General features: G+C 54.4%; 1 protein-coding gene across 7 annotated transcripts in view; it reads left to right on the top strand.

Moving 5' to 3' along the window:
* Positions 1-12,741, top strand: part of ALPL (alkaline phosphatase, biomineralization associated) — a 54,441-nt gene extending 41,700 nt beyond the window's left edge. For all 7 annotated transcript variants that reach the window (XM_032495377.1, XM_032495376.1, XM_032495378.1 and 4 more), the window contains 7 exons: positions 494-669; positions 3,911-4,054; positions 5,959-6,028; positions 8,081-8,215; positions 10,246-10,437; positions 10,903-11,022; positions 11,718-12,741. In XM_032495377.1, the coding sequence (XP_032351268.1) occupies positions 494-669; positions 3,911-4,054; positions 5,959-6,028; positions 8,081-8,215; positions 10,246-10,437; positions 10,903-11,022; positions 11,718-11,983 (1,103 nt within the window). In that variant the 3' untranslated portion in view covers positions 11,984-12,741. The remainder of the gene's footprint in view (positions 1-493; positions 670-3,910; positions 4,055-5,958; positions 6,029-8,080; positions 8,216-10,245; positions 10,438-10,902; positions 11,023-11,717) is intronic.
* The last annotated feature ends 4,594 nt before the right edge of the window (positions 12,742-17,335 follow it).

A 17,335-nucleotide genomic window follows, 5' to 3' on the forward strand; every position in this document is an offset into this window, starting at 1 on the left:
TATAGCCCCCTCATAGGTTTGGCGCGAGGAAAGTACAGAACCTGTTGCAGCGCTGGTCCTATGGGAGTTCTGGAAATGCCTACTTCTCCCTTCCTCCTTGGAAATGGGAGGCCCTGGCCCACACCCCCAGGAACTTTGGAGTCAGGGTATGAGGTCAACTGACATAGGAGACAGAACCACACTCCACCTGAAAGCCCTTAGAAAGGGCCCCTGTTTTCTTGCAGGGCAGCAGGAGTGGGGCTCGGCGGGAGGTTCTCCAAGGGGGGAAGGACTCCAGCCCAGGTGCTCGTAGCTCACCCTCAGGTCACAAAGGTAGAGTGTCTGAGCTGCCAGGATATTCGGAAGCCACCATCCCTGCCTGTAGTACTGATGGAGAGACTGGGGCCCGGGCAGACAGCAGAACTGACCAGTCTTCAGCTAGGAGAGGGAGGAAGGAGGCAGTTTGGACACCCTCATCTCCAGACGAGCCAACCCCTCCTCTCCCACACCCTAGGGAAATCTGTGGGCATCGTGACCACCACGCGAGTGAACCACGCCACCCCCAGTGCTGCCTACGCCCACTCTGCTGACCGGGACTGGTACTCGGACAACGAGATGCCCCCGGAGGCACTGAGCCAGGGCTGCAAGGATATTGCCTACCAGCTCATGCACAACATCAAGGATATTGAGGCAAGTGGAGTAGGGGGTGCGCAGTCAGGGCAGAGGCTGGTGAAGTGGGGGCCTCAGGTCTAGGCTAGCCCAGGAAACACAGCCTGGCCTGGCTCCCCACACACCTGGGAGGGCTCCCAGCCCATTAGGGGATTTGTGGTTGGGGCAGGGAGGCACTGAAGGATTTCTCCGCGGTGGGGCTGAGGGATGAACCCTGATGTGGCCGCCACCACACCCCAAGAACCAGGCGCCCAGGGATTATTCTGTAAATTGGAAACTGGCACTGCACTGGAGCTTGGGGGTGACACGGTGCCATCCGAGGGGAGTACCTGCCCTGTACTTTCCCACATGCACAGACAGGCACACGTCCCTTGCCCTCAGCCAACGCGCCCAGAGGAATAAGGTGGTGTGGGCTGTGCTTAGCATAAGCTCTTATTTTAAAACTTGGGTTCAAATCCTCGCCCTGCTGTTTGCTGGCTGCATGACCTTGGGTCAGTTACTTAACCTCTGTGAGACTTCCCTTCTATGACCCTTTTGTGACATGTTCCTACCTTGTAAGCCCATTGCAATAAAATAATCCTGTAGAGTTCGGCACCAGGCATGACACCTTGTGAGTGCTCAGACAGTGGTAGCGTTTATGCACAAGCAGCCACATGTCCCTGCCCTGAAACACAAGCTTTGACATACTGAGAAGGCTCTGCACACACACACCCCAGCATCGTCTGCCTGGTGCTCAGATGGGCCCCTACTCTGTTCTGAAATGAGAACCTCTGGCTTGTTCCTTTTTCAGGCTGTTACCCACTGCCGGGGGCTGGTGGAGAGGCAAGGGGACTTCGGCTCCTGAGCTTAGGATGAGGGTTCAGGGAGGCTTAAAGAAAGCCCCCGGGTCCCTCCTACCCCTTACCTCTGTTTCTACCCACCCCCAGACTAACTCCCTGGCTCCCAGACCCACCCCATGCCATCCCCTAAGTTTCTAAGTGCCACTTGGCCCCTCTACCAATGCCTGACTTCTGTTTTCTGAGCAATGGAGTGAGTTGCCCATCTTGGGACAGACAGTCCTGTTGACCGCTCCTGGGAGAGCAAATAGCCAAGGCTGAGCCGCCATTCTGACTTTGCCCAACTCATGTCACTTCCTGTGGGGACAAGTCACTTCCTCTCCCCGAGCCTCAGTGTCCCCACCTGTGCAGCAGGAACAGGGAGCCCCACCTGCCCCCTGTCCAGGGCCTCTGGAGACCGAGATGAGGTCATGGATGTGAGAACATTTGTTGTACAAGCACAGGGTGTAATTATGGGGCTGCTCTTCAGAGAGATTTGGTGGCAGCAGCCTGGGAAGGGGACAGGAGCCTAAGGGAGGTCTTCTCCAGCCGGGGTGGGGGTGGAGGGTGGGCGTCTGCAGAGGGCACAGGTGTGGGGACATGAGCTAGGGTGGGAGTGTGGAGGCGGGGCCGCTGTGAGGACTGGCCCTCCTCCCTTTCCTCTCTCAGTCTCCTCATCCTTTTCTCGCCCATCTGCCCCTGCAGCACCACCACCCCGAAGCCCCCCAGCCCCCATGCTGTACATGAAACAAAAACCCTGGTGTCCGCCCTGAAAATAAATATCTTTTGCTAAAAAAAAAAAAGAAAAAAAGAAAAATGAAAGACACAAACCCAAACCCCAAAGCCAAACAGCAAGTCTGTTATTTGGGAGTTTAATGAGTGTGTGAAGTTCTTGCTGGGGCTGGAAATGATGAGGCTCCAGGCAAGAAGATTGGGGGCTTCATTTTCCACTCTGAAAATGCCAAGGGGTCAGGTTCTGTGGGAACAGTGGTGGGGGCAGGGGGCCAGTGACCCGGGGTCCCCTTCTCCTTCCTCTCACAGCCTGCCCCACCCCCAGAGCTCCCGGCTGGAGCCGGCAGTGAGGAGCTTGCCTCCACCGAAAGGCTCTGATCTCCATTCCTTCTGACCTGGAGCATACCTTCCACTGGCGGCCACCCCTGGGTGCCAGGACTGCACTGCGTGACTGCCTTGTCCTCCTGGGACAGTCCTGGGGCTGGACAGTCCTGGGGGTGGGCATTATTTCCATTTTATAGATAATGAAACTGAGGCTCAGAGAGGTTAAGTGACAGGCCTTTGGTCAAGACACGATAGAGTCAGGAGTCAAACCCAAGTCTGACTTCGAAGCCCTCTCCGGTTCCTCATGATCCAGGCTGGTCCCGGGGCACCTTCCCCCCCTGTACCACCACCGGCCTGGGCTCCTGGCTCCCCCTCTGCCCTGTGGAAGCTAGGTTCTGAAGAGGGAGATGGAATGGAAGGTCAAGAAGGGGGCCCATGAAATACCAGTCCTGGGATGGTGGACCTGAGGCCAGCCGTCGCTGGGCTGTGCTCTCCCAAGGTGTCGGCCAGGGGCAGTGGCCTGGGCTGACGCCCACGGTGACAGGAGGACACCGGTGTGGCAGTCACCGCAGGCGGTGGCTGTTATGCTCTTGGCTCTCATTTTAAAAATAGTCAGGACTTCAAACATGGACTCCCAAGGAAAACAAACAGTCCCGCGTCCGTCTGCCCGCGAGGGTCAGCCCGGTGGGTAAAATTAGCCTGGCGGTGACTACACAGACGTGGGCGCTGGCCTGCTCCTTGCCAGGCTCCCAGCTGGGCTGCCCCAGGGCCTCCCTGGCTGGGGGCCTCTCGCCTGCGGGCACTCTGTCTCTCACTGGCAGCAGAGGAGGCTCTTGGAGTCCCCATCCTCAGCTCCACGGATGCAGCAGGGCCCTGGTGCCAGGGTGGAAGAAGCCTTGGGTTTGAATCCTGGTTCTGCCCTTTACTGGCTGTGTGGCCTTGGGAGAAAGAAATCACATTTCTGCACCCATTTCTTTATTGGGAAAACAAGTGACACAGGTTCCCTTGCAGCCTTGGTAGGACGTTGAATAAAATCGTGTATCTCAAGCCCTTAGTGCCCGATACACAGTGATGCCCTGTAAGTGGTATTATTCTCATACCAGCCGAAGTTGTGTGTCAGGCTTCTGGAAAGCCAGGTAAGGGAGGTTATCAGTAGCTCCAATGTTTCAGCCAGAAACCCAAACCACAGTCCCAATAGACTCATGATTTCATCTCTGCAAGTTGGAGAAGGGAAGGCTCAGGGAGGACTCACGGGCTGAAGCCGGGACTCGCCAAGCAGGAGAAACAGCCACTCCACCCCTGGGCTCCAGGAGCCCAGCTGTCCAAGCGCGGCCACTGGAGCTTCCGGACGTCCTGGAACCCCGGGGTACTGATGGCTCTGTCCCCTTTAGGTGATCATGGGGGGCGGCCGGAAGTACATGTTCCCCAAGAATAGAACCGATGTGGAGTATGACATGGACGAGAAGGCCAGGGGCACGAGGCTGGATGGCCTGAACCTCATCGACATCTGGAAGAGCTTCAAACCGAGACACAAGGTAGCCTGTCCGGGGGCCAGGGGGCCGCGGGGGCCCGCAGTGGGCTGGGGAGCCCTCTCTGAATCTGTTTTCATTTCTGTAGAATGGGGTCATAATTCTTACCTCAGTGGGTTTAGAGGGCCTAAAAGATATATGAATGGCACATAGTAGGTGGTCAGCCAAGGAACGACCTGTGCGGACAGTCAGTCCACCTGTGTGCAGGGCCCCTGGTAGGCATGAGGTCCAAAGGATGAATCAGATGGTTGAGAAAATGTGGAAAACTGTGTGCTCGGGTGGCGAGAAGCCCAGGACCTACGGGAACCCAGAGAGGACAGACCACAAGGAGGGGCTGAGGAGCCCTGGCAAGGGGAGGAGGGGGAGGAGGAGGCAGTATGGGGAGGATCTTGCAGGCAGGGGTGGCAGGGAGGGGAGTGTGCGGGCCAGGCTGTGATGTGGCCTTGGCCAGGGCCAGGGCACGTGCTGGGGCAGGGAGGCCAGAGCGTGGGAAGACCTAAGTACGGGCTCCTGGGGCAGCTCTGGCCCTTAAAGTCCGTCTGCCGGCCGCTGGGCCTGGGGCCACTGGGGTCTGGAAATGACTGCGGTCAGGGCTGAAGACAGTGGGGAGCAGCCTGGCAGCCACTTTGATGTCACTCTGGGGTTGGGTTTCTGAGGGTTCCAGGACTGGCCCCCGGGGAGGCCTTGTGGGATGGGGCTGGGTCACGAGCGAGGTGGGGGTAGGGGCCGGGGAATGGCCCCCCAGGGTTGCTGGGGGTGGGACCGAGCCGCTTTGAACCTTTCCCATTCCCTCTGAGTCAGCTCGGGGTGGGCCGGAGCCCTTTCCTGGCCCAAGCCAGAGGGACGCTGCCCTTCCCGGCCTCAGTTTCTCTACCTGAAGCATGGGACCAGAGCTTAATCCTTCTTGCCCAGGCAGGGGCTTACCCTGGAGTTCCATCTAGACACCAAGCAGGAGAGAGAGGGCCCATCTCACTGGACTGGACAGGATATGACTGTGGTGTTTCAAATAAATCACACAGTCTTCACAAATCATGCCTGAGTGTGGGTTCCAGTGTCATTCTCACCTTTACCCCTCACTCTGTGTCACTCGGTATCCGCATCTGTAAAATGAGAATGATAGTACCTACCTTGTATGGGTGACGTGAAGGTCAAATGAGAAAACTCAGGAGAAATCATCTCAGTGAAGTGGGGGGCAGCAGGGGAGCCCCAGTTTCTTAGCCTTCCCACTCTCCTTCCCATAACAGCCCCTGAGGTTTGAAAACTTCTGATCCCAATGCCACTGCACAGAGAAGGCAAGGGGCTCTCCTAAGGATACACAGCTGTTTCCTGGTAGTCGGGAACCTCAGTTCAGACCTGAATGGTGCCATCTCCGGGCAAGCTGGCCATCCCCTTCCTATGGCCTCTGTGCCCTGGGGAAGCAGCTCTTCCTCCAACACCCCTCTTAGACGGGGTCTCCAGGGCAGAGCTAGGACTTTGCTTCCTCTCTGACTCCCTATAGCTCTCAGGACATAGCCCATACCTCTCAGCATGCGCTCAAGGCCCCTTGCAACCAACACCTCCCTCTTCTTTACTCCTTGATCCCTCCCCCTGCTTGGAACTCGACTCCCAGACCCCAGGCTGATTAATTCCTACTTGTCCTCCAGAGCCCCATTAGGACATCACCTCCACTAGGAAGCCCTCCCTGATCCTGTCTGTAGCCTCACAACGCCCCCTCCTCTCAGAATTCTCATCTCCCTGCATTAAAATTGCCTGTTTATTTGCCATTTCTTGAGGGCAGGATGGTAGTTCCTCAGGGAGGGATTGTTAGATGACTGAAGGAAACAAATGCATGCCCCAGACCTGAGACCAGCTAGGGTCAGTTCTTCCGACTCCCCCGGCCCAGCACGGCTGACACCGGCCCTTCCTCCTAGCACTCTCACTATATCTGGAACCGCACTGAACTCCTGGCCCTGGACCCGCACATGGTGGACTACCTCTTGGGTAAGTAGAGGAGAGTGGAGTGGAGGACACCCAGCTGGGTACCCTGGGGCTGGGGCTGTGTGAGTCCAGCCCTGGGGGATGAGGTCCCAGGCTGACCCCTGCTTAGGGACCTTTGCCCTCAGGCTCCAGGACCTGGGAGGGGTGAGGAAAGGGTTCTGGTTCATAGAATTAGATCTGAAATCTGCTGGCCATGCAGGGTGAATATCCCCATTGAGCACAAAGGGAAACTGAAGCTCAGAGAGGGAAAGTGACCCTGGCATGCCACACAGCCAATTAGAGCTGGAGCCGGGACAGATCCCTGGCTGTGGAGCAGGGGGACCTAGAGCCAGCCCTGCTCTGTGACCAGGGCGGAAGCCAGCTAGGTTGTCTCTGCTGGTCTTGACTTAGGGTTGTCCCCTCCCTTCTGGGGAGTGGGAAGCAGGTGCGGGGCTGGGGGCACCTCCAGGCTAGGAGGAACAAGACTGTGAGCACCACCATGTAGACATCCGGGTCCTCTTTCCCTCCTGGCTGTTGGGCCAAGCAAGTGGTGGCAAAACTTCCTGCCAACTTTCCCAAAGATCACAGCCCCTGGGTCCTGGGTGTGTCGTTGGAGATTATGGGCTCAGAGCTGCGCACCTGGGGGATCCCCCAGGCATACACACAGCCCTCTGCTTACCTGGGTCACACAGCACACAGCCTGTACCCCACGCTGGCTGTGTAGAGCTGTGTATGTACCTGGGGGCATGGCGGTGCCACTCGTGGATCTTAGATCCAGAGTGCTGAGTTCAGATCCTGTGAGCTCCTACCACCTGTGAGCTGGGCAACCTCGGGCAAGTGGTTTCTCCTCTCTGTGCCTCAGTGTTCTCTTCTATAAAGCAAAAAATAATGACTCTTCTATGAAATGGGGATAATGACAGGGCCTACCTTAGGGTTGTCATGAGGATTAAATGAACTAATGTGTAAGTTATCTGTTGCTGCATAACATAATCCCAAAACTTAACCATTTAAAACAAGATTAAACCTTGATTACTCCACAGTTTCTTTGGAAGTGGTTTAGCTGGGTCTTTCATGAGGTTGCAGTCATCTGAAGGCATCGCTGCGGCTGGGGCTTCCAAGATGGCTCACTCATATGGCTAATTAGTTGGCACAGGCTGTTGGCAGCCGGCCTCAGTCCATTGCCTCCTGAATCTCTTCAGAGAGCTGCTTGAGCGCCCTCACAACGTGGCGCTTGGCTTCCGCTAGAAATGTAAGAGCGTGCAAGGCAGAAGCTACAGTGTCTTATGTCCTGGCCTAGAAGTCACACACCATCATTTCTGCAGTGTTCCATTGGATGTCCAGCCTAGTCCTAGTCAGTGAGGGATGGACACACACGGGCATGAACTCCAGGAGGCAGGGATTATCTGGCGGCATCCTAGAATGCATCTTCCAAAGCACTTAGAATAGCACGTGGCATAGAGTGAGCACTTCTTTGGCTGCACACACTCATGGAGGGGCAAGGTGTCCTGGAAGGACGTCCAGGACTGGAAACCCCAACACAGCACACGTGGAATCATGACATGGGCAAGGAGTGGACCACTCTTCTTATTTCACAAGGGAAAAAGCCAAGCTCAGTGAACAGAAGGGACAGTGACCCCCAAACCTTCTACTGTTTCACTGCACAGGGTACTGTGCCCTCCCCACCTGACCTGTAAATGACAGATAGATACATACCCAGGCTGCCTGCTCGAGCCCAGGACATAGTCCTCTGCCTGAAGACACAGTGCTGTGTCCAGGGCCCTTAGGACTAGGGGTGGGCTGATGGATTTGAACCCCAGATCTCCCACTTAGCAACCAAAAATAGCACATTATGAAACATCTGAGCCTCAGTTTCCTCCTCTGTAAGGTGGACACAGCTGTCCCCCTCACTGTGGCGTGGCTATGAACAGGAGAGGAGGCAGCACTCCCAAAGCACCTGGCACAATTCAGGCTCACAAGAGCCATCCAGATGAGCTTCCCTCCCCCGACTCTGCCCCCAAGTTGCATGTGAGGAGACTGCACCCCTGAGACCCCCACCTCCTCCCGGGTCCTCCTCAGGTCTTTTTGAGCCGGGGGACATGCAGTATGAGCTCAACAGGAACAATGTGACTGACCCTTCACTCTCCGAGATGGTGAAGACGGCCATCAAGATTCTGAACAAGAACCCCAAAGGCTTCTTCTTGCTGGTGGAAGGTAGGGGCCTCAGACCTGGCTGTAGGACTGCTTCCCTGGGAACTTCCAGATGGATTCAGGGGGCAGGGCGGTCCAACTCTCAGAGACAACTGTCCAGTTTGAGGGTAAGCAGGGAAATTCCTTTGGGGAGGATGGGTTATCGACTGGAGGAGAAGGGGGCAGTGCTGAAGCTCCCAGCCCAGCACACTGTTCTTTGGGCAAGGAGATGGGACGTTAGGCTTACTAGTCCAGGAAGGCTTCCTGAGAGAGGCAGCAGGTTTCTTCCTTTCAGGGGTCCCTCCCCAAGGCTTGGCTCTGGAGGGGCATGAGGCCCCCTCAGCTTCATTCCTCCCAAAAGACAAATCAGCAGGCCTTGGTAGATACCTGCGCTCTGAGCAGCTGCCTGGCTGGGCCCAAGGACACAGGCCCAGGGTCTTCCTCTGCAGATTCCCAGTGGTCTGCGGGAGCCCTTGCAGCTGGACAGTGGACATCTGCTGCCACTGGGCCTGTGCGGGACCGAGGTCAGATCCATGTCCTATCCCTGAGAGGAGGAGGCCCGGGCAGGCCCTGGGGTATCTTGGGTCCCTGGGTTGGGAGAACCAGACCCTTTGGGAAGCAGCAGTGCCGAGGTTCATGGGGTTTCCCAGCGCTGTTGCAAGGCCCAGGGGTTGTTGTCCTGATGCTGCCACCCACTGGCCATGTGACCTCTACCTGTACATTTCTGTAAAATGAGGCCCCCTTTCCAAGAAGTGTTATTAGCATCCACTACGTTTAGAGACATAATGTACTTGGAACAGGGCCCAGCAGAGAATACATCCTCAGTGTTACTATTATTATCATTATTATGATTACACAATAGGTAAGTCAATAACAAGAGGAAGTGAGAGGAAATGATAAAGCTTCCAGAATCTTCCAGAGTGCTAACAACCATTGTCTTCCATGTTCTACATGTACACACACACACGGACATGTTTGCCCACATACTCCCACCACACATACACACGTGTTCGGGCCCCTCCACCCTCCAGAGGCCAGTGGCCGCCAGCCCAGCTTGGCTGCTTGCCTGCCAAACCCCGGGGTTCCCACTCAAGCGCGGCGGTCTCGCCTGGCCCTGAACAGGGCTCTGACGCTGAGGAACCAGCCAGAAACCAGCGGTGGTGAGCACAGGCTCCCCCGGGAACGGTTCTCTTTGTGAGCCTGGCCAGGACAGGGCCTGCCAGACCAACTGCTCCCAGAACCACAACAAAGGAGGGACCCACCCTGCCATTCTGCCAGCCCAGCGTGGTGAGGCTCAGGCTGGCTGGCAGGCAGGGCAGGCAGGCGCCAGGCTCAGGACCCTCAGAGTTGGGAGTGTCCACCCAGGCATTGTCTTCTGGTGGAGATGCGGAGGCGTTCCCTCAAGTCACACAGCCTTGGCCGTGACCTTTAAGCCAGGTTTAATGCCAGGCCTCCTGTGCTCACCTGGGGGAGGTGGCATGGGGTGCAGGTTTCCCCAGGCCTTGTGGAAGGCTGCTGTGGGCACTGCCCAGGCACTGAGGACTTTTCACCTTCTGGAGTGTGCTTTACGCTCAGAGGGGATGTATTCAAAGTGGAGATGGAAAAACAGGACTTTAGAATGAGTCACAACTGAATTCAAATCCCAGCAGATCCTACCTTGGACACGTCACTTCCCCACTCTCAGCCTTAGCTGCTCTGTGTGTGAATGGAGCTGATTGTACCCATTTCTGCAAGACATCAGCTTGTTATGCCTGGCTCCTAGTAGGCATTCAGGCATGTTGGGCCCCTTCCCTACCTCTCTGAGGGCTTCAAAGACTCCAAGCAGCTGAAAAAGCGGTGCTGGGAGTAGCATGGGGTGGTGGAGCTGCTTTAAAGCCTCTCCACACGTGGACCTGTGATCCAGCAACTCTGAGCTACTGTAAAGGTTGAATGGCTGTGTCAAAGGCCTGAGGTGCCTGGCCCATGGAAATCCCCAGCAAAGAGTCTGACCCAGTGGTTGTGGGATGGGGCTTGGGGGTCAGATCTCACCAGAAGCCTTTGCCTTGGTGTTCAAGGGGGCAGGATTGACCACGGGCACCATGAGGGCAAAGCCAAGCAGGCGCTGCACGAGGCGGTGGAGATGGACCGGGCCATCGAGCAAGCGGGCACCATGACCTCTGTGGAAGACACACTGACCGTCGTCACTGCTGACCACTCCCATGTCTTTACCTTTGGCGGGTACACCCCCCGTGGCAACTCTATCTTTGGTAGGTGGGTCTCCATTGGGGTGGGCACTAGGCACTCCCAGGGTCTGCCATCTGGGAGCAAGAGTAGGGTGCCAGTGTTTGCAAGCTCAGGGCCTGGCACATGTGAGACTCAGAATTGGGTAGGGAGGAGAAGTTCCTGACAGGTAGAGAACACAGGACCGGGGGATAGAGTGAAGTGAATGCATGGGTGTTTGGGTGGATGGCTACCTGGATGATGAATGGGTAGAAGAATGAGAGGATGGATGAATGGACAGGGGAGAGGAAAGGATGGAGATGAATGAATGGACGGACCAACAGATGGAAGGGATATGGGCACAGTGGAAATGAGGGATGATTGGTTGGAAAATAAATTGGCTTTGGAAGGTGGCATCCTTGAAAGGGGACCCAAGAATTGCCAAGCTGAGGGCTGGGGACTGTACTCCTGGTGCTCCAACATGACTTCTGGACCAACGCCTCCCTATGCAGGTCTGGCCCCCATGGTGAGCGACACGGACAAGAAACCCTTCACCGCCATCCTGTACGGCAACGGGCCTGGCTACAAGGTGGTGGGTGGTGAGCGAGAGAATGTCTCCATGGTGGACTATGGTGAGACTGCAAGGCGCAGGGCTGGGAGGGGACAGGGCATCCCTCAGGGGTGGGCTTGGAGACAATGTAGTCCTGTGGTTAAGGCCAGGGATCTCAGAATAGCCAAGACTTGAGTCAGAACAATGTCAATTTGAATCCCCTCCTGAAATCTAACAGCTCTGTGACTTTGGGCACAAGACTTCGCCTTTTTAGCTTCACTTTCCTCCATAAAAGTGTCTGCCTCCCAAGGTTGTCTGAAAGACTGAACGGGCCTGATGAGCTTGGTGAGGTGCCTGGCATGTGCGGGTGCTCGCTGTGGTACACTGTCATTTTTACCTGCTGTATAATATTTCAGTATATGAGCCTTCCCAGTTTGCTTATCCAATTCCATATTATTGAATGTTCGTTCGTACATGATGTCCCCAGTGGCCCCTGGGGTCAAATGGCACAGCCAATGATAAGAAGCTCGCCAGGGTTGACTCTTCCCTTCTAATCCAAATGGCCCAGATGAGGTCTAGGGGTTGAGAATGCAGGCTTCTGTGTCAGAACAGACTCAGGCCTGAGTCCTGTGGCCCCCATGCAAAGTGACTTCCCTACGATGAGCCTCAGTGTCTTCTATACCGTGGGAGCATTCGAGCCAGCCTGGAAGGGGAACAGAAGGGGAATAGTGCCAGGCCCCTGGTAGGCTCTCACCTGGAGTTTCTTCTGGCCCGCAGCTCACAACAACTACCAGGCCCAGTCCGCCGTGCCCCTGCGCCACGAGACCCACGGCGGGGAGGACGTAGCTGTCTTCGCCAAGGGCCCCATGGCCCACTTGCTGCACGGCGTCCACGAGCAGAACTATATCCCCCACGTGATGGCTTACGCCGCCTGCATCGGTGCCAACCGTGACCACTGTGCCTCAGCCAGCTCGTCGGGCAGCCCCTCCCCAGGCCCCCTGCCACTCCTGCTGGCCCTGCTCCCCCTGGGCATCCTGTTCTGAGGGCCCAGGGCCCAGGCACCCACCAGCCCATGACGGACGGCTGGCCTCCCGCTCCCAGCGCTGCCCACTGCCCGGCAGCCCACACCTCAAGGGGCGGGAGGCGAGGGCCTCCCCAGCCTCTGCAGCTGCCAGAAAGGGGACCCAGGAAACCAAAGTCTGCCTGCTGCCTGCCTTGCTCCCCTCTGGAATCCTCCACTGGGGCCAGACCAGTTCCTGGCCTCCAGCCGTCGCCCCAACCCGCTGCCCCTTTGGCCAACAGGGTAGGTTTCTCTTGGGCAGGCAGAGAGCATAGACTGCAGAAATTCTCAAAGCATCTTATTTTTCTAGCAAACATATTTCTCCAGATCCAGAGGCCCTGGAGCTTCTATGGAACATTCCGGATCTGACCCTCTCACCCCCATCTCCTTCCTCTAGAACCCACCAGGCCCCACCATGTGCGTGGCCCTGTCCCCAAGCCCCGTCCTAAGGTCAGGGGAGACCAAGTCCTTCTGTTCAAGATGGGGATTTGCTCACTCATTCATTCCAAGGCTGCCAGGGGCTCCCCGGAAGTCAGCTCCCGGGACTGGCCGTCCAAGCCCAGGGTGGCTCAGGCTGGGAAGAGCAACCTGGCCAAGCAGACACTTCCCAGCTCTGAACACACATGCCAGCTCCTCTCTGAAGCGACTCTCCTGTTTGAATCAGCCAAAAAATTTTCTCTTTTTGGTGTTGGTTAAAAGGGAACACAAAACATTTAAATAAAACTTTCCAAATATTTCTGAGGACAGAACTGAGTCTTTGTGGTCAGTGAGGAAGAGACTGAAATAAGCTCATTTCTCTGGGAAGAACCCGACTCAGGGCCCAGGGGTGCAGGTGGGGCTGGGAAGGGAGGAAGGGGTCTCCAGCTGACCTGGGGGCTTCACCACTCGTTACCTGCATGACTTTGGACAAAGTGCTTTGGGTCTCTGCCTCTCCGTTTCTTTATCTGTAAAGTGGGAGACGGCCCACTCAAGGGGTGCTGTGAGGATTAAAGAAGGGTGCCTCTGTGCCCTGAAACCCACAGCAGAAAGGCCTTGAAGGGCCCTGGGACAGCCTTGTTGCACGGCGCCCACAAACAGAACTGCCTGCCTTGGACCATCATAGCTCCTTCTTTATCCAGCCATTCGAGTACTGAGTATGAGCTAGCATAGTACTAGGTCTTAAAGAATTTTAGTGGTGATCAGCGCTCTGCTCTCACAGAGCTTCAGCCTAGATGTCACACTAGACTCAGGGTTACACCTGATATTGGGGGGTATACAGAGTTCCCCGAGTTGGCTCCTTGTCCCTCATTGGAATGAAAGTCCCAATAATGATACTAATGCTAAGGATTAACACTGATCATTTATCGTCCACCAATCTCTGTCCTCGATGCGTCTATGCATTCAGTTCATTTAATCCTCACTAGGAAGCAGGCCCCCATCACCCACACTTACAGATGATGAAACCAGGGGTGCAGGAGGTGATGTGAGTGACCCAAGGTCCCCAAGATTGTGGAGCTGAGATTTAATTACAAAGCTTCTATACTTAATGACATCCTTTATTTGTTTATAATGCATTCCAACCTCCTGCCAACAAGGTTCCAAGGCAGCCAGTACTAATGACTCATAACACACGACAGTTAAATATGAACTCGGGAAGACCAAAAACTGTCAGAAACAGAGCATTCTTCAGGGATGAAGACTCATTTGAGCAGATTTCTCTCTGAGCTTCCTAACAGTCCTGGCAAAAAGGGAAGCACAGCTAAGCTGAAGTTGGGATGACAAATTAAACTATATGCCTACATTCTTGCCAGGCCAGAGACCCCTCATCTTCAACTCTATAATGCAGCATTTTCATTTGCTTTTCTTCACAACTTTTATATCTCTGTACTATCATTTCCTAAACACTTCTTCAAATTCACATTTAAGTAGTCTGTTTTTCAAAGTTCACCACTACCACCCAAAATCAACTTACATGTCTCAGGTTGTGCAAACAATACTTTGTGTCTTAGGTTGAGTTTCCCAGAGGCAGACTCTGAGACAAGGATTTCAGTACAAGTAGTTTGTAAAAGGAACCCAGAGAGCACCACGCAGAGTGAGGAGGGGAGATGGGGAGGGGAAGAAAGCCGATAAAGGGTGTGTTATTAAGCAGGTTACCATTATGGGCAACTAGGACTCAGTCTCACTGTGGGCCTCCAGGATACAGCATAAAAGTTGCATCTCAGAGTTACCCTGCTGCGGTATTTAGTCCCCAGCTCTCATCTCTCATTGGCTAAGGGCCACTCCGGGGAAAATGAACACCCTGGCCCTTCCAACCACCCCTGGAAGGGCTGAGAGAAAGCCTCCAGGCATGTGTTGGAACAGTAAATGCTCAAGGGATACAAACAAGGCGTCAACATCATCTGTTAAACTTTGGGATACACTGAAGGAGTTCAAAAGCTGTGAGTCAGAGAGATAGGGACTCTTGTCTCTGCTCCATCACTTTCTCTTTTCTATGAACTTGGGAGAGTTCATTAACTTTGCTGATCCATTCCTACTTCTGAGTATTGAGTGCTCAGCACAGTGCCAAACTCATAGTGCTTAGGATCCCATGAGGAACAAGCAGCTCTTCCTGCCCGGATTGCAGGCCATGGTTTAGGAGGAATCAAGGGTGTTCAAGCACCACTGCTCCAGAGCCTTCCTCAAGCCTCCATCACCCCAGCTGGGCCCCTGCACCTTCAGCTCACTCATCACCCCTTCATTCTAACTGTTGGCAGTTCTGGGTCCTAATCCAAACCAGGGATCCAGGCAGAGGTCCCAGCTCTACCCATCAGCACCCATGGAACTAAAGGCTCAGGATAACTGTAAGATGCTTTCTTAAGGAGGAAGAACAAAGGTAAGCTGATAAATCCTCCTCCAGTCGTCCAGATAACTCTGTCTTCTATTAAAGAGAAATCCAGAACTTCACACAATATGCTTATTTCTATCTGAAACATCTGGTGGTGCCTCTGGGACCCAGGCTCTTTCCACCATGTGGTTCTGCCCTCCTCTAAGTTCCAGATGTTCTAACTAGAACACGTATCCAAGTTCCATCTGACCAGCACATCGATGGTGCTGGCCTGCTTTTTAACCACTTCCTCCTGGAAGTGACACACATCACTTCTCACAGTCCATTGATGAGAACTAGTCACATGATCCCATCTAGATGCAAAAGGGGACTGGGAAATGTAGTCTTCAGTTGAGCGGCTGCTTCGCACCAACAACATCAGCAGGTTCTCAACCTTGGACACTTGGGGCTGGATGTTTCTCTGTTGTGAGGACCATCCTGTGCATCATAGGATGGTTAGCAAAATTCCTGGTCCCTCCTCACTAGACTCCTAGGGAACAAAATTCTCCTCCTCCCCAGCATTGGGAACCTTTGCTCTACAGTAAGGAGGGGTGTAGGAAGCTCAAGCTATCTTGTCTCAGCTTCACTTATGCTCAGGGTGCCTTCCAAGTCACGTGCTCCTCAGACCATGAAGACCCTGGGGAGCCATGGAAGGTTCTGGAGCTGAGGCATAAGCATCATTTTTGAAAGATCATCTTGGCTGCCAGTTTTGAGGGCAGCTTTGAGAAGAAGGACTAGAGGCTGGGAGACCAGCAAGGAGGCTGCTACAACAGGCCAGGCAGGAGAAGCTGGGGCCATGGAGAAGCTGGGGCCATGGAGACAGGGAAGAGGAAACAGGCCCTAAATCTGTGCCCAAGAGTCTTGGCTTCTACTTTTGAGGAAGGAAACTGGACCAACATGTGAATGGATGGACTGTCAGCAAACTGATCACTCAGATCTACAATGCTTCACACACCCTACTAAGCACCCAAGACATGGCAGTGAAGTTGCCATCCTTGGGGGTACACTGTATACATCCACACACACCCCCATCATCCTATGAGGTGGGCAACATCATCTCCATTTTACAAATGAGAAAGTTGAGACTTGGCAGGGTGCAGTGACCTATTCCATGGCTTGTAAGTGACAGCTGCAAGTTGAACCCAGGTCTGCCTGACACCCAGTCCACCTCCCCCAACCCTCTCCAAGGCGCTAATCTCTCCAAAGAAAACCACCCTGGCCCCATCAACCACAGAAGCCCTTCGATGGGATAGTGAGATCCCCAAGCCAGCAGCATTTATAATTAGCCCAAGACCTCCCACCAAGACCTAGCACCAGCTGATCTGGGGGTGGGGTGGGGAGATTAAGTTCTCAGAAGAGGATTTGGGCTCCTGAGTTCCTGTGTGGCTTTCTGGAGCCCCCTTGTGATGCTGCCTTGATCACAGCGCCAGGTTCTTTTCTGGCTCCACAGCCGTCTGCCCCCAGCCTCGGGATGGGATGCATACACATGACCCAGAAGCCCAGGAGGGGCAATCTGGGCTGAGGGCCACCACTGGCCAGTGTCTCTTTTCCCTCCTGCCCACCAGAACCAAGGCTCAGGATCACTGAGCTGGTGGAAACGCCAGCTGCAGGCAAAGAAGCAAACATCTCATGGTGCCCCCTGAGTACCAGGCACTGTTCCTAGTGCCTCTAGTACCTCACAGCACACTTCACTCATTTACCCTCCCAGTTACTCTCAGAGGGCAAGGACTATTACTGTCCCCAGTTTACAGATGAGGAAATGTAAGCAGAGAGAAATTTGATAATTTATGCAAAGTCACGCCGCTAACAAGAGATGGAGGAGGATGTGAAGCCAAGCAGCGTGGCTGCAGAATGCTGGGTTTAATCATGTCACTGCCTCCTTTGGCACCGTGCAGGGTGAGGAGCAGAAGGGAGAGTCAGCCCGGACATAGAAAACAAACTATGGTTACCGAATGGGAAAGGGGGGAGGGATAAATTAGGAGTTTGGAATTAACAGATACATATTACTACATATAAAATAGATAAACAACAAGGACCTACTGTAGAGCACAGGGAACTATATTCAATTTCTTATAATAAACTATAATGGAAAAAATCTGAAAAATAAAATATATGGATGTATATATATAACTGAACTGCTTTGCTGTACACCTGAAACTGACATTGTAAATCAACTACACTTCAATAAAAAAAAATTGAAAAAACAAAGAAGGGGGAGTCAGAATCGTAACTGCAAAGATTCTAGGGGGCAGGGCTGTGGGCATCAGGGACGGTGATCCTGTCCTCTGGGGCCTGTGCCCTCATCCTGGTGGGGAAAAGGTCTCCGAGGCCAGCCCAGATTGAACACTCTGGCTGAGGGCCCTGTTATCAGCCTCCTGCCCACTCAGGTCATCTGTCACCTGGTTGGGGAAGAGGGGCAGCTATGAGGCTGTGGCCTGAGGTCAGGATGAGAAGAGGGCTGTGGGCGGGATATGCAAGGTTTGAGGTGTGATC

The sequence above is a fragment of the Camelus ferus genome, chromosome 13, assembly GCF_009834535.1.
Source record: "Camelus ferus isolate YT-003-E chromosome 13, BCGSAC_Cfer_1.0, whole genome shotgun sequence".
Taxonomy (NCBI): domain Eukaryota; kingdom Metazoa; phylum Chordata; class Mammalia; order Artiodactyla; family Camelidae; genus Camelus; species Camelus ferus.